Source organism: Diceros bicornis, unplaced genomic scaffold, assembly GCF_020826845.1.
Source record: "Diceros bicornis minor isolate mBicDic1 unplaced genomic scaffold, mDicBic1.mat.cur d_74_multi, whole genome shotgun sequence".
Taxonomy (NCBI): Eukaryota; Metazoa; Chordata; class Mammalia; order Perissodactyla; family Rhinocerotidae; genus Diceros; species Diceros bicornis.
Genome location: NW_026690930.1, coordinates 1,717,820 through 1,739,283, shown reverse-complemented (window position 1 = coordinate 1,739,283; position 21,464 = coordinate 1,717,820). Strand labels below are relative to the sequence as shown.

General features: G+C 37.7%; 2 protein-coding genes and 1 long non-coding RNA gene across 3 annotated transcripts in view; all 3 read right to left on the bottom strand.

Moving 5' to 3' along the window:
• Positions 1 to 256: 256 nt before the first annotated feature.
• Positions 257 to 15,822, bottom strand: LOC131402372 (5'-3' exoribonuclease 2-like). Its single transcript, XM_058537174.1, has 10 exons — positions 15,738 to 15,822; positions 15,102 to 15,259; positions 13,798 to 13,872; positions 13,578 to 13,711; positions 13,423 to 13,480; positions 13,232 to 13,339; positions 9,086 to 9,132; positions 7,513 to 7,642; positions 2,834 to 2,952; positions 257 to 540 (listed from the first exon to the last, which is right to left on the bottom strand). Exons 1-10 carry the CDS (start codon positions 15,805 to 15,807, stop codon positions 372 to 374), a joined length of 1,068 nt encoding a protein of 355 aa, XP_058393157.1. The 5' UTR covers positions 15,808 to 15,822; the 3' UTR covers positions 257 to 371.
• Positions 15,823 to 16,625: 803 nt separating this feature from the next.
• LOC131402371 (5'-3' exoribonuclease 2-like) lies at positions 16,626 to 20,864 on the bottom strand. Its single transcript, XM_058537173.1, has 3 exons — positions 20,777 to 20,864; positions 18,712 to 18,823; positions 16,626 to 16,972 (listed from the first exon to the last, which is right to left on the bottom strand). Exons 1-3 carry the CDS (start codon positions 20,792 to 20,794, stop codon positions 16,869 to 16,871), a joined length of 234 nt encoding a protein of 77 aa, XP_058393156.1. The 5' UTR covers positions 20,795 to 20,864; the 3' UTR covers positions 16,626 to 16,868.
• A 25-nt stretch (positions 20,865 to 20,889) lies between these two features.
• Positions 20,890 to 21,464, bottom strand: part of LOC131402382 (uncharacterized) — a 39,520-nt gene continuing 38,945 nt past the window's right edge. Inside the window, exon 3 of the long non-coding RNA XR_009218612.1 lies at positions 20,890 to 21,098. This is a non-coding gene — a long non-coding RNA (uncharacterized LOC131402382). The remainder of the gene's footprint in view (positions 21,099 to 21,464) is intronic.

The window sequence follows — 21,464 nt, the reverse complement described above, 5'->3', positions numbered from 1 at the left end:
TCCTTCAAATTCCTTTCAAATTCTTACCAGTTATTTTCCAGGCTTTTGTCCTTTGTTCAGCCATTTAGCGACTGTGTATTAGTTACTCTGTTATTTTTTATTCCAACTAAACAAAACAATAAACTTTAATAATTTTAAAGACCAAGTACTCTCAACCACAGTATTTAATGCTGAAATTCTTTAGCATAACAAAAATTAGCTTCGTTTATATATTAACACCTAAGGAGCTTCAAAGGCTTTACAAACAAATCTTATTTAAAGTAATGAATTTCTTTATAGGAAGCTTGAAAATATGAGTCTGGGTTCAATTTCAGAATATAGCTCAACAACACACACTATTATAGAAATAACTATTTTCTTAAAATGATTAACTAGAGATTTAGAGGAAAATATTCATTTTGTACCAGGTAATAATATCGAAGAACCCAGCAGAGCCCTTCAACGTAAGACTGTACAATTTTACAACGGAATTTGTCATCAGCTGCATCAACGTCAAATTTGTTCTTGTAGTACCGCTGCTTCCAACCAGCTTCCCAAAGCCTAAAAATCAGGCAAAGCCAGTTCATGTTGAATTCATACACTTTCAGTAACTAGCTACCAATTTATCATCCAAATCAATTTATACTTAATATCCAGGTAAAATGTAAATGAGTTAAACAGGAATATTAACATAGCTTCATTTAATTATTTCTAAAAAGTCCACTTTCACAGGATTTATTATCAACTTAAAGATAGTTAAACGTTAAAAACTTAAACACTGATTCTAGAAAGATCATTACAAAACTACAGTAAAAAAAAAAAGAGAATAACCATTTATTAAAGTAGATACACAACACTTGTTTGCTCAGATTTTCATACTGTTTTACATGTTTTTTTGATTGTAGAACAATTCTAAAACTACATTTTAAGATGCAAATACTGAAGATATTTTATATAGTTCAAGTTCCTCAGTTTGTTAAAGTATATCTAAATTACACAAAGAAAGTCAACTAAATTACTTTTTTAAAAAAGAATAATCTAGAAGCCAGGCAGAAATTAGGTATATACCTACTCTCCCTATCCTTGGGCCTTCTCCCTCATTCAACAAAGCGTTGTTGGCATAAGTGAAGGACACGGACACACACACACACGTTCTGGTAAAACTTAGAAGGAGGTCATCAATTCACTAAATTTTCATTAATCACTGAAAATACAATGTGAAAAACCACATTTTCACTCAAAGTATATTTCTTTATTTTTTTAAGTACTCATTTCTCAATCTCTGAAAGATTTAAAGATGCCAAAGAATACTAAAAAAAAATCAAGAACGATCAAGAACGTCAGGATGATTCTCCATTAAGGGCTCTTTTCTACCATGTGCCAGATCTTACTAATTAATTGCAGTCATGTTTCAGAATACACCATATCAATTTTTTTATTTACATTTTTTTTTTGAGGATGATCAGCCCTGAGCTAACATCCAATGCCAATCCTCCCCCTTTTTGCTGTGGAAGATTGGCCCTAGGCTAACATCCATGCCCATCTTCCTTTACTTTATAGGGGATGCCGCCACAGCATGGGTTGACAAGCGGTTGAACCTGCGAACCCCACGCCGCCGAAGCGGAGTGTGCACACTTAACTGCTGTGCCACCGTGCCGGCCCCTACACCATACCAATTTTAACTTTGCCCCCACGCAAAAGATTTACAGAACATCAATTAGGAGAAATATCTTCTATCCATAATGTTGAATATCACTATTTTACAGAAACTATTAATGAAATAAATGCTAAGAACTCCAAGCATTTCTTGATAGAAGCAATTCTACTTTGATTATCTTCAGCACCAAAATTAAACAATAAAGTACTAAAAAAATCAAGTTAACTATTAAGCTTATATTGATCATGATGGCTACATGGTAAAACAAAAAATATACTCCAAGACTTGCAGAAGCAGAGGATAAAAACTCAGATCAGGTAAATGCTCAATCACAAGTCACCACAGATCTCTGAATCTGACATCAAAAGATGTTGGGAAAATACAGAACCAGACATCACACTTTTGAAGTTTCTAATCATAAATACAAACACATCATCCACATCCTATAAAAGAAGCATGAGCTGTGAACCACTACTGTTTAACTTTGAAATAAATCATTTTGCAAAATTCTAAATGAGTTACAATTATTGAGGTTGTTGGCCCTTTGCACTTGAGCCCAGGGTTCAAATCCAGATTTAATCACACAAGAAGCTGTTAATCTTATTATATAATGATCTCAAACTTCTGTATAAATTAAAGAATCCAATATTCCTATTATAAATTTTAAGTATATAGCTAATGGGAAACTTCTCTGTCATGAAATATAGTTGTGCATATGCAAGTTCGTGGTTTTTAAAAATACATTTCTCTCTTAACCGAAAGCTTTTTGCATATTTCATTTTAAAGAAGAAACTTTTCAATTGAGATGATTAAAACAAACTATATCAAGTAACCAAATGTAACTGAACTTTCTGGGTTAAGCAGCTTGAAAATTTAATCTCATAACAGTAACATTCAGATCACATAGAGCTAAACACCTCATGTCTAGCCGATCTAGTGCCTGGTCTCAGAGGGAAAAGGGGCTTGGAGGACAAAAACCAGCATGCATACTAATCTAGATATTTAGGTTTAACAGCTATAGCTTACACATCTCACTGGAATTTACTGACTATCCTAACCCTCCACATTAATTACTGGTGGATAAAAAGATCACAGGCAAGCATCTGAAGGCACTGCTGCTCTAAGCTAAACAGCATTAATTAGACGGCGTCTATTTCAGCAATTTGCTAACAAAGTGCTACCAAAAAATGGCTTCACCTGACGTTATCCTCTGGTTCAGGTTCACTGTCACTGTCTTCTGCTTTTTGCTTAATTCCTCCTATCGGAGTCGGGGAGCCATCAGAAGTGAAACTCGTATTAGGAGATACTGAAGGACTCTGTAGACAATTATGACATTACAGAGGAAGGATTTAATTATTCATTTCACGTAAGAAGTTACATCCAACTACTGTTACCACCATGCTTCACAGTAATACATTTTTTTAAAGCTATTAAATAGATATGGTAAATATATTTAGAAAGTATAAAGACTGATCTTGGCCTACTCCACCTCTCCAAAAAAGAATAATATAGTACCAAGCCTCCTACGCTTAGACTCAAAAGAATTTGAACATTAGGGTAAAAACTGCTTCAGAAGAAATAAGAAAAACTTAATTTCATAGATTTTTTTTTTTAATTATAGGACTTGAACATTTTTTTTCTTTGGTGGTTCCCTCGTGTTATGAATTTGTGATCACGTTCCACCAATTAACTAACAAAGCTGTAAGGGGAAAAATATATATATATGTATATAAACTAATACATAAAATAATGCTGGTGAGAATAAAGTTAGATGTAAGTGGTTCAACCTAGTACAACCATTCTAGAAAGCAACAGTTTAATGAGACTCCGCCAGATATCTGTTAAACTATTTTATACATGCTGTTTTAAAATTCATTGTACAAATAAAATCTATTAGTCATCTTAGAAAAATGCAGCTTTTATTATTATTTCAAAGACTTGGATACCACTTTAAATTTACCATTATCTTCCCTTTGTACCTAACTCAATGAACATAGTAGCACCCTAAAGTATTTTAATATTTAACTAAAAAATTAGGGGCAGCTTGGTGGCATAGTGGTTAAGTTCACACACTCCGCTTCAGCGGCCCGGGGTTCACAGGTTCAGATCCCGGGCGCACACCTACACATCACTCAGCAAGTCATGCTGTGGTGGCATCCTACATACAAAATAGAGGAGGATGGGCATGGATGTTAGCTTAGGGCCAAATTTCCTCAGCAAAAAGAGAAAGATTGACAACAGACGTTAGCTCAGAGCCAATCTTTCTCACACACACACACACACACACACACACACACACAGACAAAAATTAAAATGTTCTGCAACTTTAATGTTAAATGACCAAAAACCTAAGTGGCAGAAAATGTTTTCATGGTAAAGTTTTTCTTCTGTTATTCACAGTATATTAGATATTTCAAGTAAGTTATTTTTAAATCGAGAACTCAGGAGCCTATTTTAATGATACTGTAACTAAAACCTCAGCATGAAGGTAGTTCACACCAAAGGCCAAGAAAAGTTACAACAAAGCAAAACTATATTTCACATAGAGCTCACAACACTTTCCTTTAATAAATGTATAATATCAATTTTATTCATGATACTGTATGGCTAATACTATCAAAAAAAAAAAAGAAAAGAAAAAAGAAAACAGGGGCCAGCCCTGTGGCCTAGTGGTTAAGTTTGGGGCCCTCTGCTTCAGCGGCCCGGGTTCAGTTCCCGGGCACAGACCTAAAACACTCGTTGGCAGCCACCTATATACAAAATAGAGGAAGACGGGCACAGATGTTAGCTGAGGGCAAATCTTCCTCAAGCAAAAAGAGGAAGATTGGCAACAGATGATAGCTTAGGGCCAATCTTCCTCACCAAAAAAAACCAAAAAAAAAAAAAAAAACCACAAAGAATAAAAATAAATCCAGGAAGGCACTGTTGTACTTGGAGAATGAGATGGGTATTTTCAGTCAGACACATCTGAGTCTGAAATACCAACTCCAACCTTGACCAGCTGTATGGCCTTGGGCAATTTATTTAACCTCTGTCAGCCTCAACTTCAAACAGGGACGATACTGTTCTATCTCTTTACAGGTTATAGCAAGGAGTAAATGAAACAATATATGTGAACCATCAAAGCTGCCTGCCTGGCGCATGGCGGTTAACCATTCAGGAAGTCGTCCCTATTAGATTTTAAACAACACTAATCCATTTGGATTAAATTAGGAGACTGATATTCCTGTCAATCATCTAAGTACAGAGAAGGTGTAAACAAAGCAATCTTTCCCAAATTCACAAACAAGATATAAATTATCTTTAGACAACAAAAATAATATACCTTCGAGGGAAGAAAAGAAGAAAAGAAGTTGTTTGCTCTTTAATGCTAAAGATCTGCTGCTCTTTTCTGCTCTATCTCTACTAACAAAAGTATTCAGAAATATTTTTTCCTAAACATACCAGAGTCATACCAATTCATTCAAATTTCTTTTTAAAAAGCTGTTTTTGCAATCAAAGTTGATTAAACTGAGAATGGTCGCAAATATAATGAAACTACACTTCAGAATGCAAAATTTAAAAACATATTTATGAGGAAACAGAAGCTATCTAATAAAACATTAACCATGTTGACCATCAGTAGATACCAGTCAAGCACTGGAGCCCAGCACACCCAAACAGCTCAGAAAAAACAACACAGCAAAAATCCATAACTGTAAAGCCTTCCTTTAAATAAACTGGTAATTTGGCTTCATGATTTCCTTAAATTCAACACATTCTAGATGAAAATTCCTCTATGCAAAGATTCCAGTAGAAAGAACGGTCTCAAGGAGAATTAAGACAGGATCAAATAAGCAACCTAATCACCAATCTCCCCATTCCTATTCCCATGGCAGACATTATTAATCAATATAGTCTAATCCTGTGGAGCCTGAATATTGGAATCTTTCTCAAAGCAATCATAGCTGGCAAAGTTTAAACCTACCTGCCTCCCTGAGAATAAGAAAAAAGCATTTTATCATCAACGTGGTCTTAGCAATACTAGTCACTCTCAGTTCATTCTGTGAGGACGGTAGTCACTATAATCTTAAATGATGGACATCAGCTTTTTCCATTCTACACAAGCATCTCATTGCAAAACCTTTCACTGACTCTCCATATCCCACTCTGTTAATGGTGTAAGGAATAAGACAAGAAAGCAAAAACAGAACAAAAACACAACAGAAACTCCAGCCGCTTCTCTCAGAAGATGCAAAATCTGTTTCCAAATTCCAAATCTAAGGTCCTAAAACTTCTAAGTGTGAATTTATGGGACTATAAATTCAACCAGTCTCACGATATGGCAAAAATTTCACATATAGGGTTGCCTTGTAATAAAGGATTTGAGCATCAATAGGATAACTATTAGAATAATGAAATTTAAATGTCCCAACTTAGGTAATTTCCTTGGATATATCACAGCAAAAGTTTACATAGGATACTGTACCTTATATAATATCTTTCCTCCCTCTACAACATTCTCTCTTTCTCTCATGCCTACTATCCTGAAATAAGCAATAGCTTTGATTACCTTTTGTCTGTGTACATTAGTTCACGGTCTGTTCCTTTATCCCTGCTGCTGCCCTGCCGGGTGCTCTGAGCTCATGGTCTGCTGCCATTACAGGAAGCTACTGGACAGAGCACAGCCTTGCTGGCTGAGATGATTTGCTTCTGCAGTCTGGATTACAACGTTCAAATAAGGAGGAATACCACGAGGCAAATCCATTCAGTTCCTGAGTTTATAAATAGGGAGCAACTGAGCCAGCCCTGATGGCCTAGTGGTTAAAGGTCGGTGCGCTCAAGGCTGGCCCCGTGGCTTAGCGGTTAAGTGCGTGCGCTCCGCTACTAGCGGCCCGGGTTCGGATCCCAGGCGCGCACTGACGCACCGCTTGTCCGGCCGTGCTGAGGCCGCGTCCCACATACAGCCACTAGAAGGATGTGCAACTATGACATACAACTATCTACCGGGGCTTTGGGGGAAAAAAAAAAAGGAGGAGGATTGGCAATAGATGTTAGCTCAGAGCCGGTCTTCCTCAGCAAAAAGAGGAGGATTAGCACGGATATTAGCTCAGGGCTGATCTCCCTCACAAAAAAGTTTGGCGCGCTCCGCTTTGGCAGCCCAGGTTCGGTTCCCGGATGCAGAACCACACCACTTGTCTGACAGTAGCCATGCTGAGGTGGCGGCTCACATAGAACTAGAAGGACTTATAACAAGAATATACAACTATGTACTAGGGCTTTGAGGAGGGGGAAAAAAAGAGGAAGACTGGCAACAGATGTTAGCTCAGGGCAAATCTTTCCCAGCAACAAAAAAAGAGCTTCAAAAAAAATTTGGATAATGAGAGCTACCTTAAAATATGTATTCAGATATATTCCACATCTGAGTTGGAGAGTGAGAGTGTAGACAGTGAGGAGTACCTGTATTTGACAAACTGAAGAATACTATTCTGCAAAATGCCCATAACTGATCCCTGGGAGGAAAGGGGAAATACGGCAGTAAAACCACCCTCTTCTCTTGCTCTAGCTATGAGACATTTGGATGTCCTGTCATGCTTCTAGCACCATCACCACCCAGTACCTTTGGGGAAGCAGGAAGCACTGTGGCCCGACTGCATTAGAGAAACACTGCAGCCACTTAGCTATCCACATTTACATGTATGTTCTTTTCTTTCACATCATTTAGATATTTTCATATTAATAAGGATTTAACAGAGTTAAAAATATCTCAAGGCAAAAGAAATTGAGAAAAACTATAAAACAAAACAACGCCAGGCTAAGTGATAAATTCACACACAACTGTAAGAGGCATCTGAAAGTCACCACTCTTCAATGCTACATAAAAACAAGTTACTTACAGAATTATTCTGCATCCTCATTTCATAGGCTGCTTGTCTCGGATTACTGGCTACTTGAGAACCTGGTGAATTTCTTGAACCCAAGGCATGAGGGGTTAATACTCCACCAGGAGTGAAAGCTGGTTGATCTCTCTAACATAAATGGAAATGAATGTAGAAATTAAAATTAAATCACAACACAGTTAGATGACAGGAAGAAATGAAGGCAATGGAAAAGAGTCCCTGCTGTAAGCTCTTTAAAGATGAAATGGATTTCCGTTAACATTACAGGGTTGTCTACAGTTTGATTTGATGGTAACTTACCCTGTAAACAATAGTCTGTAATATTTAATAACTCTGCTATAAAAGTACATATAATACACTTTTCTGATACACAGAAGCTATTCAAATATCATTAGGTTATTCCCTTATGTTCACTTACAATTTCAAAATGCATTCAAGACACAATTTTAGGCAAATAAAACTAACTATTAAGGTAAAAAAATAAGCCAAGAGTTTGATTTATACTTAGGAAATACAACTTCTATTTACCCTTCACCTTGATGGAATTTAACTCTTTGTTTCCAATTAGTCAGAGCTATGATTATAGCTACAGTAGATGACAGTCATGGCTGACTGATAAAAGATATTTTTTAAACAGACAATGACTGAAAGAAAATAATAATATATAAGGTAGACATCAAACATGCCCTTCCCGATCTAAGTGGTTTTGAACCCACCTGCAACAATCAATAACTCTACTTTTCTCCCTTATAGGTTCCTGAAATTGCTCGATTCTAATAAAATATAATAATAAAAGGTAGTCCCCAAACTCCATTTGTTTAAAATCCAGTAAGGAAGACAAGAAAAACAAAAACTTAAGAAGTTAAGTGACTATAAGTGTTATGCAATTAACTAAGAAAACAAATATCACAAGCGAGAAGCACTCGAGTTAAAAGGAAGGACTGCTCAACCCGGATTACAAGCAGAAGCAATAGGGAGGCCTCGTGGAAAACGTAAGATGGGAGGGAGCCGTGAAGTCAGAAACCCATTGAGAGGGACCAAACAAAGGCAATGCTCGGAGTCAGGAGGGACTTGCTATATTTAGAAGACAACTGGGGAAAGCAGGGTGAGAACTTGACCAGATCATAGTATGCTCTGCACGCCAGACTAAGATAGAACTGGATTCTGCGGGAACTAAGGAGTCACTGGTAATTTCTGAGCAGAGAAACAACAAAGTTTCGAGTGTTGTGTTCTAGGAAGAGTAACCTGACAAGGATATAGACAGAGTGTAGTAACTTTCAAGAAGATACAAAGAGCTAACTATTTTTGTTACAAAAACAATACCCAATTACCGTAAAAAATTCAAACAGCTAAGTGCTACCCGGCCCCTCTGGCCCATCAAGTGTATCCCCTCAGACTCTAGAGCTTAGAAAGGACTTCTTTAAAACTGACACCAGCATTCTTTCTCCAGGTAAGAGGCAGCTGGGTAGACATTACGTCCCTAACAAACTACTGGATAAGGAATAAAAAGCTATCTTCCTCCCAAATTGTAAATGTATGTTATTGCCAATCTGATGAAATTAATTAAAACTCACCTTCATTCTTTCTCTTTTCTTTCTGTCGTCTTCTAAAACTGTCCTAAAAGTATAAAATCCACATATTCTGTCAAATAATTACACAAAAATCATTACCAGGAATGATTTGGGAGACAAAGTTTTAAAGGAAGACCCCAGAAACGTAACTAATTAAACTAGGCAATGGACTATATGTTCAAAGTGCTGCTTATCAGAACTTTAGATAGACAGAGAGCATTCTAAATTGAGTTTAGATACAATTTAATTATTCCTCTTAATTTTTTTCAGATAGTTTTTGATATCATTTCAGGAAAGAATGCAAGAGTCATAACAAAGACCCTCTGTTTTACCCTGGAGCAAGTAGCCCACCAATACGGAGAAGATACAAATAAGTAACTCCCCACTTACTTTGGGCCACTGAAAGGCCTCCTTTACCCCAGAAAGCACTCCTCCCACGCCCAAGTTTCTGTGAGCATCAAGGCACTGAGACGACAGCTACGGTGGCCAGGGCTGCTGCTGTGGACTGAAACAGGGGCCAGCAGGTCCTGTACTGACTGTCATTCTACCAGCAGCTGCACTTCCATCACTTTCAAGTCAGTACTGCCACCTGCAATATAACACCCTATTGAGATCTGAACTTTGTGCTTTGTGCCAGGAGAGGGGCTGAATGCTGGATACATGGTGGCTGACGACCTTAAAACCTCCTAAGACAGCAACAGCACCAATTTCTTTAATCAAGCTTTTGCCCCATCTTTAAACTTATCTAGGTCACCAATGACCCACAGACTGTGAAATCCATTACTCAGTCTTCAGTCCGTATCTGACCGTGACTCTTCCTTCTTGATCCGTGCTCTTCACTTGGCTTCCAGGACACTACACTCACCTGGTTCTCCTCTTTCACTCTTGCTGAATGCCTTCACTCCTCAACTTCCCAACACCTTAATACTGGCGTTCCTCTTCACCCAGTACTTGGACCTCTCACTCTCATGGGAGTGATCATCTAGTCTCACGGCTTTAAACACCATCTACGTGCTGATGACTCCCCAGTCAGGACCTCTCCCCACTCAACATCTCCACTTGGGTGTACAAACTTCACATGCCCCAAATGGCATCCCCACCCCTAGCTTTGTGCCTCCCAGTCTTCTTTATCACAGCAGCTCAGACCATTTTTCAATTGCTCAGACAAAATGCTTTGGAGTCATTCTTAATAGCTTTCCTTCTCTCACCCCTAGCATTTAATTCACCAGCCAAATCCACTAGTTTTACCTTCAAAACATGTTCAGAATCCAATTACCTCTTATCAATCTCCACTGCCACCACGTTGGCTCCCTTGGATTATCGCAAAAGAGCCTAATTGGGCTCACTGTTTCTATCTTTGCCTCCATACAGTTAGTCTCAACAGGGCAGCTAGAGTGATCCTTTTATAATATGTGTCAGATCTTGTCACTTTTATACTCAAAACCCTCCACTGATGCAGAGTGAAAGCTAAAGTTCTTATAACGACCTATAGGGTCCTACCAGATCTGGCCCTCCACCATCTTTCTGACCTCCTCTCCTACCCCTACTATTTTCCCTCTGCTTCCTCTGTTCCTGCCACACTGGCTCCTTGCTGTTCCGTGAACATCCTGGGGAAGCTCCTGCCCTAGAGCCTTTGCACTGGCTATTCCTTCTGTCTGAAATGCTCTTCCTGCAAACACCTGCATGATTACTCCCTCATATCCTTCAAAGTCATCTGTCAGTGAGGCCTTCTCTAGTCATCTTTTCTAGAACTGCAATGTCCTCACATCCACCTTCCCAGATATTGCCTCATCTGCTTTTTTCTTCACAGCACTTATCACTCTCTAACACATGACACACTTTACTCAGTTTCTGTGTTTATTGTCCATCTCCCGCGGAAGAATATCAGCTCCGTGAGGTCAGGAATTTTTGTCTGCTTTTTTCTTTTGTTTTTTGTTGTATCAGTAACACTCAGAATACTATTTGGCACACGGTAAACACTTAATAAATATATGCTGAATAAATGAAGAAGATTTGCAAGACAAAAGGCAAACATCAAAGCTCATAAAATAAAAAGCATCATATTTCTGACCTAACTGCTCAATTTTAATAATAAATATTGATATATTCCTCTTTTACCACGTATTCTGCTGGTCAGTTAAATACCTATTTCTAAGGGTGGTAGTTACACATAAGCAAAATAGGTACACCTGGTTGGACTTTACTGATCTTTAATTTTTGTGTGCTATGAACTCCTTTGGAAGCCTGTCAAAAGCCGGAGACACACTTCCTGGGAAAATACACACACCTAGATACTATTATATTGAATTTCTGAGGGTTCATAAATTTCCCCGATGTCCAACCATGCTGACAAACATCATATGATGTCAGGGATACCAAAAACGATCCAAAGCTTTAAAATGCCCTCTCTGCCAGGCCAGCTGGAACCTTTAGTACTCAAATCTGAAGCACTCTGGTATCTATCAAATCCCATACATCCCACTCTAACGGCAAATATCACCAATACTTAATAGTACAGAGTAACCTAAAACCACATAAAAGGACTGTTCTAACGTGAGGCTTTTACACCAAGTACTACACCGTATGTGTAGTTTTTTCTTAAGCATAAATGGCAGCAGGTCAGGTGGAGCCACCATAATTGTTGAAGGCTTAGTTAAAAATGGCTGTGCTGATAGACATTTGATATCCTAGACAAAGTCAGTTATGCTATTTAAATTTTACATGTGAAAAATTCTTGCCGTCACAGAAGATTACCAAGTACCAAAGGCTTTAAAAAGAACACTTACAGTCTACTCACACTGTTATATAAAATGGTACCCAAGATTCTAAAAAAGAGATCACTAGCTATAGCATACAAAGCTGAAGAAAATATAAAATCTTGTCAGATGCAATGACATGTTTTAATCTGTTAGGAGATAATGAAGCAATGTAGCAATATTATTATGTTGCTATTTGCTCAAAATAGCCATGTGACTTTTTATAAAATCAGTTTCTAAAAGGATTTCCTTCACTCTCTTTCTAAAAAGCTACTATCTGCTCATTTTACCCACTGCTTGCCTCCCTTGCCACTCTTTCACAACCACCCTGCAACCTACTCTGCCTCCAGGCTACTGCCCCCCCACCCCACTAACTCTTCAGGATCTCTGAAACCCTGGCCATGATCTAGGGGCCTATCTCACTCTGACGCCTCTGGCAGCACCAGTGGCTTCTCATCTCTTCAAGGATTTCCTCCCACCTCTCTAGAACTGACTCCCCTTTCTCCTTAACCTCCATGCTTCTTAAGGTTTCTGTTGGAGGCACTTGAACTCCATACAAAGCTCCAGGGATTTCAACTTCACACTCATGAGGTGAAGTATTCTGCTAATGTTCTCAAATTTCCTTCCAAAAGACTTCTGCCCTGAGCTTTACACATATCCATCTAACTGCTTCACGGACTTTTCTCCTCTCAGGTGTCCTGTGACCCCTCCAACTCAGTATCTCCAAAATGAACCTCAATTTCTACCTTGTCCTCACCCCAACCTGCTCTACTCCCACTGCTTGCTGTCTCATGAACGGCCCAACCACACTCCCAACTGCCTAAGCCAGACTGGACTTCTTACCTAAGCACTCACTCTATCACATGTCATCAATTTTCAAGTGCTTTATTATTTTATTTCCTTCTTTTATGTTTAATTGCTTACTCAGAGCTGCAACCCTCTGCCTAGACTGATGCTATCTAACCCAGAGGCCCCTACACTCCACTACCAGAGTACAGAGTTCCTAGGTCTTCACCTGACTTCCACAGCATAAACTTTTCCTATAAAACATGGCATCCACTAGTTCATTCCCAGCATTCTTCCAGTCTTGGAACCCTCATTTCACATCCTGTTGATCAGACACGTATTTGGATTTTTATGTTAATCAAGATTATGAAGAGAGAAAAAAATTACAGTGCAATTCACACAGTGTGCAATACACAGTTCCACACAGCATGCATCACAGCCTTTATAAAATAATCAAAGCACTGGCCACTCACGATTACATTGGCGTTTGATACACTATAATAATATAACAACGCACTCAAAGAGGTTAAAAGTACAATCACAGGATCATCATAGCCTATTAGAGAGAGGAGCAATTTAGCTACTGCAATAGAAACACTTTACCTCATCATCCTTTCTCTTTTTAAAAATGCTATCCTCAACTTCACCAACTGCTAACATGATCATCTGTACTCTTTGCAGATTGACATAACCACTTTCTGTAAGGTAACCCTGTAAGTGATAAAATACATGTAAAATGATCTTCTTATAAAAGCAAATACATCTGTTTTGAAATTATTCAAGAATGAACTTACCCCAGTTTTGTGAACCACATTTTTGTATATGTTAACTGAACGGTCAATTGCACCTTCCCTGCCACCAGGAAACAAACATTATGTATTAGGACCAGTACGCACTGTAAGCAAGAAGGCTACAACAGTAGTTTAAAAACCCACACAAACACACATACCGAATCTCTAACGACAGCAGGTGAGGAAGGAACTCATTTCCCACAAAGAAGCACATGAAGACCCAGTCATCAATGCTCCTCTCGACATCAAATGTGAGTGGTAGGCTGGCCATGGTGAGCTCTCTTTCCAAATACTACAACCAAAAAGGAATGCTGCCATTAAAGCTATGAAACGGCACTCTGCTTTAGAGGGCTGATTCTAGTGATTATTGCTACATACCTCACGAAGAACACTAAGACGAAGGAAGATAAACTCTCCTTCTGCACAAGGAAGACTATCTGCAAGTTCATCGTGCTGCAACAAAAGGAGTGAAGATTAAACAAGTCTACTCTAAACCCTGTAATTTGTTTCCAGCCAAATGAACATTATAGCTTTTTTGAAAGCAAGATCCATTTTAATATTACAAGTACTAAATAAAAAAAGAACACACCAAACCATTTTAAAAATAAAAATTACCCATAATCCCAATCATACCTAGACCAGGGATCGGCAAATGTTTTTTGCAAAGGGCCAGATAGTAAATATATATATTTTAGCCTGTGCGGGACACACAGGGTCTCAGTTGCATATTCTTTCATGTTTTATTTTGTTTTTACAACCTTTTAAAAATATAAAAACCAGGGCCGGCCCCCTGCATAGTGCTTAAGTTTGGCATGCTCCGCTTTAGCGGCCAGGGTTCCCAGGTTCGGATCCTAGGCGTAGACCTACACCACTAGTCAGCCGTGCTGTGGTGGCAACCCACATATAACATAGAGGAAGACTGGCACAGATGTTAGCTCACGGCTAATCTTCCTTTAAAAATAAAAAATAAAAAATAAAGTAAAAACCATTCTTAGCTCATAGGCCAAATCTAGAGGGCTGGAGTTTGCCAATCTCTGACGGATAGCCAACCAGTATTTTGATGTGTATGCCTCTAGACCCTTCTCTGTGAGCATACAGTATACTTCTTACCTGCTTTTTTCACTCACTATGTCTTTTAAAGAGGTACTATATTCTTAAAACAGATAGAAACCTCTTTAGAGACTGGATATAATCAAGTGAACCCAAAATATGCAGAAACTAGGAGTAACTTAAAAGTATCAACAAGTTTAAAGTATCAACAAGTTTAATATATTTGATTTGTAGTTCCTTTTAAGAATAACCATTTGAAACATTACTTGTACAAACAAATCATGTGCCATGGACATTATTACCTATGAGACTTAAGCCTCGTATACTTACAAGCTATGTTAGAAAAAGTGGAGAGTAGAAAGAATGAGCACACGCATGCTTTTGAATGTGTCTTTAAAGAGTTTTCAAAGACACATTTCTATGAGAGGGAACAGAGTAAGTAGGTAAAAAATCTAATCAAAAATAGTCTTCTCTTTATTTTAAAAATGAAGCAACCTGAATATATTTAATGCTGTTCAATTATACACTTAAAAATAGTTAAAATGGTATATTTTGTATTATATATATTTTATCACAAAAAAAATAAAATAAAATTTTTAAAAATGAGGCAACTACCATCTCAAATTTCTTACCTTTCCCTTCTTTTCTCTTGGCAAACCTTCACAGTCCTTAACTTCATGTTCAAACTGATTACAAACAGCACATGGCTTGGGTTTGTTTGGTTTGAATTCTTCTCTAATAATGGTAAAGTTGGGTTCATATGTAGCAAGGCCGAGCATAATGAGATCAGCTATCAATCAACAATGACAAAACACTGAACAGTGAGCACTTTCAGAAGATCCTTACCATAACCAAAGACATAAGACATTACCATAACACAAGACACCAACACAAAGAAAAGCCCAAAGGAGCACACAAACAGAGGCAGCAAAGTCAAAATGCCTAAAACTTCCTAGTAGTTCTCAGTCAACAAGATGTCCCCCAGATACATGGGCCTAGAGTGTAGACTACCACTCAGGAGTCAACACTCGTCCATTTTAAAGGTATGTGCAGCCATATTAAAAGGTAGAAAAATGTAAGAAAAAAATTAAAGATAGGTAAACATTAATCACAGATTAAATAACTCAGTACTAATTTCCTCTCAAACATAAAATCAGCAAGGCACTTTAGAATTTCCAGGCAATCATGAATAATTCATTACTATACACCAACTCATCAACTTGCTACGGTTTAATCCAAGAGACTCAAATTCCAAAGAAGAAACTTACCATCTGCTCCACATAAGCAATGATGAGTGTTTGGGTCATGGTTAGGCTGAGCTAAAGGAGGAGAAAACATATATTTATTATATTTATACCAGAGGAATATCACATTTTACCATTTTCTATATAATGGCTTGTCAATCAGATATTCATAAGTGATTTTTTCCTCTTTGTCTTCTAATGTAATCTATAATTTTATGTTCTCCTTCACCAGGAGCACTAGCATCAGATAAAATAACCTATAAAAGACAGTTTTTAACACTTTCAGCTCATCTCCAATTTTCTAGGACAAAAATCAACAGAACTGAGTATCTTAAAATAAACTGGGATAATTCTATTAAGATGTTATTAATTGGAAATTTTTCTTAATAAGGTGTGTGTGTATTAAACACCAAAACTGTTTACTTACCGCATGGAATAGAAAATCAAATGTCTGGGTTAAACTTAGCCATTAGCAAAACCGACCAGTCACAAGTCTCCACCATTCTCACTGCCACCTAAGGACACAGCACTGAAGCACACAAACCCTGGGAGCAATCAATAAAAGACACCCAGTAAACACAATTTCCCACACCTAATAACAGGGAAATAGGCTTATGACCCTAAAATCACACAACAGTTTGTTTAAATTTTACGTAAATACTTAGGAGAACACAGTGATTCTTTAAAGGCAGACCCACGACTTTAATTTTGCTATATTTTGATTTCAAATAGAAATTTTCATTTAAAAATTACTTTCATACATAAATAGATATTTTTTAAACCATGAGTACCATTTTATGGCTTCATAGTGACGGTACGAGGACAAAAAATTGGCATTGAGAGAAAATTCGACTGTCTAAAACTGGATCATGCAAGACATCCCATTTCTAATAACCCTGGCAGCCTCTCCTTTCCTCTGACAGTCAACTAGGATTTCACAGGGGGGAAAAAAGAAAAAAATACTATCAGTCATATCAAAGTATAGACTCAAATATCACCTTCATCTTTTTGAAGTACCAAAATGTGAAACTTACTGTCAAAATTTTCCACCCAGGATCATTATTTAAACGATCAGCTATGTAATAGCGAAGGCATTTAGCAAGATTGTCCATGAACTCGGTTCCCTAAAATGATAGAAGGAAATAAATTAAGCTATCATTTAAGAGTTAGCAATAGCCAGCAAAGTCTGAGACTACTTACTGGTGTAACACAGTTGCTGTCAAATCTTTCTTTTATTTCTTCTGGAGGAAGAAAGCCACCTAGAGAAAAAGGCAATGTTTTGTTATCGCCATAAAAAGTGAGGTAAACTACACAATATTAAGCCCAAACAACAAAAACAGTAAGTTCAAATACAAAAAAATGAGAAGTATTGTCACTTGAGGAACAATGTTCCCCTTTCTGGGAAGAAAATAAGATTCCTCTCCTCAAATTTAAATAAAGCTTTAACAGAAGTGTCAAACAATATATAGTACACAAAAGATACTATATTGTTATATAAAAATATAAAAATTATGATGTTCTTCCTAAGGCCCTCTGCAGCAGAATACACACACGGGTTAGGGGTTCTAATTTGATACCAGTTCTTAAAATAAAGGTGCCTTAGAAAAACAAAATTAGGGCCAGCCTCGTGGCTTAGCCGTTAAGTGCGCGCGCTCCGCTACTGGCGGCCTGGGTTCGGATCCCGGGCGCGCACTGAGGCACCGCTTCTCCGGCCATGCTGAGGCTGCGTCCCATGTACAGCAACTAGAAGGATGTGCATCTATGACGTACAACTATACACTGGGGCTTTGGGGGGAAAAATAAATAAATAAAAATTATAAAAAAAAAAAGAAAAACAAATTAAAATGCTGAATTTATCACAGCTTATGATAAGAAATAAATGATAAGAAATAAAAATATCAGCTAGAGGGATACAAAAATCCTATTTTTCCCTCTGTATCACTGATTAGCTTTTTCTCAAGACACAAACATATTTCATAACATGTTCAAGAAAGAAGACATCTTTAAAATCAAAGATAATCTGTTATAGATACAAACAGGTTTTAGAGTATTAGTATAAGCTACAGCTAAAAGTAACTATATACTCGCATACTTCTAGCAAATTAAAATAACATAGAATGTATCATAATTGCAGGCTTGACCTGACTACACCATGGTATCCTTTTTCAACTTCCAAGTGTAATATCCTGAGCCAATAAACTGTGGCTTTCCTGGTCTATCATATTGCCCTATGTAACAAAACACCAAACAAACCACTCTGCTACAACCACACCCCATCTCACACACAGGTGTCTTGGGAAAGAACCAGTCAGAGTGGGCATGAAGACCTCTTGACCTTTCTCCTCTCTGAGCTTTAGCCAACTCCTACCTATGTACCCATCAGGAATTTCAAGGCTTTGAAGAATTGCAAAAATGGCCACATCCCACCCCTCCCCTCCTCAAAATTGAGAGAACCCTGGGTACCTCACTGCCTCGGTTCCTGCTACATCAATCTAGACTGACAGTGTGTGTGACTTGGTGAAAGCCTGGAATATGGATCACATCATCCCAGGCCTCCTCATGTAGACCTCTGAGTTCTAAGAGGAAGCAATAGGCAAGCTACCAAGACTGATTTGAGGAAAATGTTTACAGAATGCTAGCTTTCTAATAGCCCCCATTAGAAAAAAAGAAGTAAGAAGCACTTAAAATATTTCTGTTTTACAGATATAGAAAAGTTAGCAGAAGAGCTGCACTTGTCCTGAGAGGGACTGACAATCTGCTCTCCCTACCAGAATTCCCTCCTTGTAGTCCCAAGTTTCTCTTTTACTACAGAGTTTGGAAACAAATAGTGAAGAATTCCATTAACAACTTTTCCTCAACAGTGAACATAAATTTTCCTTGCATATTCTGGGATTCTAAGTAAATTAAAACCTTATCTATTTGAAAGAAAAAGTTGCCGCCCCTCCCCCTTCTGCATACATCTTATAAAAAGTCCACCTTCAAGACTCATTTTCTTTACCTTTTGCCAGTATTTCTTCCCTGACTCGCTGCTTCTCTACTGCTGCTTCCATTCCTTCCTTTGATGCTCTGAACCTCCTCGAACGCTGCTGGCTCATTTTAGCACGTGGTTCCTGAAAAACATGTATTTCACATTCACATAATATTATTCAAAATATTTGCAACTAAATCTGCACATTATTTTGAATCAGTTGTTTTTATAAAAATAGTACACTAAAATGGAAAAGGTAAGTAATATGTCTAATAATCCTTTCACGACAGACAGGAGATCCTGAGGACTTAAATTTGGACCAAGAACCTAAAAGCTGAGCTCAGTGAGTGACATATCAAATGGACAAACATCCTATGAAGCCACAGCACTTAACAGTGCAGGCCCCACGACCTAATGCCAATTCCACTGGGTTATGGTGCTTCAAAGCACCCAAGAAGAAAGCTCACTTGACTCAAAGACTCAGCCAGCAGACAATGACTACAGAACCAGGATCAGGAAGAGCTTCCTTCTGTCCTTGCCTAAGAGGAAGGACGGTCTCCAAATGAGATCCACAATGCCCTATAAAAGCAAAAGAAAACTACTTGATCTATAGGACCCCAAGGCACTTTCATTTTGTACTTCCCACAATAAGCTTCATAATCACCACTCTGTCTCTACAAGCACAGCAGGAGACAGGGAACAAGGTTTTTACCAAAAGTACTTTTAAATCATTCTAACCAAGTGAAATTTAAATCACTGGATAAACCTAAATGAAGTGAACTGGACTGTAAGTTTCTGAAGTTACTGAACTGAGTTTTGGGGTTGGAAGGGACTCTAAAGTATCCTGTCTACAAAAAATAAGTTATTTTATATTCTCTTTTAAACAGTTCCCTTTTTTGTAAAATGAGACCACCTAATCTAATTCTTTCAAGCACCAAGTTCTGTGATCTACATTTATATTTTAACAAAAAAACATGTTACAGACATGAGCACATACACAACGCACACAAATATGTACATATTTTATACTTGATCTAGCAGTAAGGGCATACTGCAGTAAAGTTAAAAATTTTCTTCAAGAAACTTAGCTAATGTGAATTGGCATATGCTCCAAATAAGACATATTCCTGTTCCCTTTATTCTTTACTCCACTTTAACTACAACTTAACAAGTTATCAGGTAGCTAAGATTTTTCTTTGAGTAAAGAGAACCTCACAGAAAAGTTAATCTTCTTGGACCCAAAGTTTTCTGGATTTTCAAAATCATTCCATTAGCTACTACAATTGCTAAATCTAAAAGATAAAGAGAATCTATTTGCATATGGATAAATAAATTTAGGCTTATGATTTACCTTAATTTTCCTTGAACCCTGGTATATAGTTTGCTAACCAATTATAACCTAAGCTACTTGATATTATTATCATAGGTCAGTAAGTTATTCCCCTCTTAAGGTCCTGTGATGACTAATCACAGCCTATAGGATAAAATCCAAACTCCTGAGTATGGCAAGTGAGGCCTTCTTCAAGTCATCACTCTACTTCCCTTTCCAATCTAAAACTCCTACAGTTGCCCAAATATGTTAGTGTGATCATAGGCATGGAGAGTGTGTTTACCTGCCACATTTGAGAAGTCCATAAGGTCCTCCCTCCCCATATCTGTCCCATCCATCCCCTTCCACTGCCCACCAATCTCCAATTATTCTTTATCCTTCAAGAAATGGGACAAAAGTCACCTCCTCTCTATCTTCCAACTCTCTTAGTAGCACTGACACCTTCTTCCCTCAACATGCTGCATGTGTTATCTAGTGCCTATAAAGCCCATAAATAACTAACCTCACTCATTTATCTAAGTCTCTGTCCCTTTACTGGTAAGCCCTTCAAAAGCAAGGGCAGTCACCAACATCCCCAGCATTTCACAGTACTTGGTACAAAACAGGCATAAAAAGTGTTTGAATGCATGACTGAAGGATGAGGCTTGCTTTCTCAAATTTACCACACTCAATATTTTTCTTTATTTAGCTGACTTTCATTCTAGACACTGGGAACACAGCAAAAACAAAAACGGAAGACTCTAAGTTAATTATTTTAGCACTTACCACTCCATCTATTGCCATGTAGAGAAGTCATCTTGGTCTTACTATATTGAAAAGTCTGTCAATGTATTCAAAAATTGCAACCATCATTTCATCTTCGTTTTTTGGTGCCGGTCTATAATGATAAGCAAACAATGTAATATAATATAGTACTCCTCTGTAACTGGTGATGTCAGTGACAAAAACAGGTTACGTACTTGTCTTCAGGATGAGTACAGGGATGGATGATTCCATTCATATCCAAATACAGATTACCAAACTCCACGTCATTTGGATTAGGTTTACTGACATCAACAGGAATCTTTACACCATTGCATTCTTTTGGCTATGAGGAAATGATAATTAATAGTAGTTTGATTGTTCAAGTCTGAAATTGATATAACCTAGGCTCAGTAAATACCTGTGTTTCATTTCTGAATTGGAAATAAAACACTTTAAGCAATCTTTAAATTATAAGTTATCTTATTCCTTAAAGCAAACTGAAGTAGATATTTCATTTGTAGAAAGGAGACAGCTTCCAACACAAGTTAATCTTCTCTATGTGGGGGATAGTTATCAAATTTCCAAATCATTCAGTTGTCCAAGCGAAAGACCAGGGGAGTCACCTTAGAATTCTTTTCCCTTACCACCCATTCCAATAAGTCCTGTCAATTTAACATGAAAAACGCTAACAGCATCAGGGCATCATCTC

Coding starts and splice junctions, on each gene's coding strand:
- LOC131402372 (XM_058537174.1), bottom strand. CDS start 15,807: ATGTTTTCTCCTCCTTTAGCTCAGCCTAACCATGACCCAAACACTCAT. Junction 15,260..15,737: donor TTGCTTATGTGGAGCAGATG/GTAAGTTTCTTC, acceptor GTTGATTGATAG/CTGATCTCATTATGCTCGGC. Junction 13,712..13,797: donor GTCTTAGTGTTCTTCGTGAG/GTATGTAGCAAT, acceptor TTTTGGTTGTAG/TATTTGGAAAGAGAGCTCAC.
- LOC131402371 (XM_058537173.1), bottom strand. Junction 16,973..18,711: donor GGAAGAAATACTGGCAAAAG/GTAAAGAAAATG, acceptor CTTTTTCTCTAG/GTGGCTTTCTTCCTCCAGAA.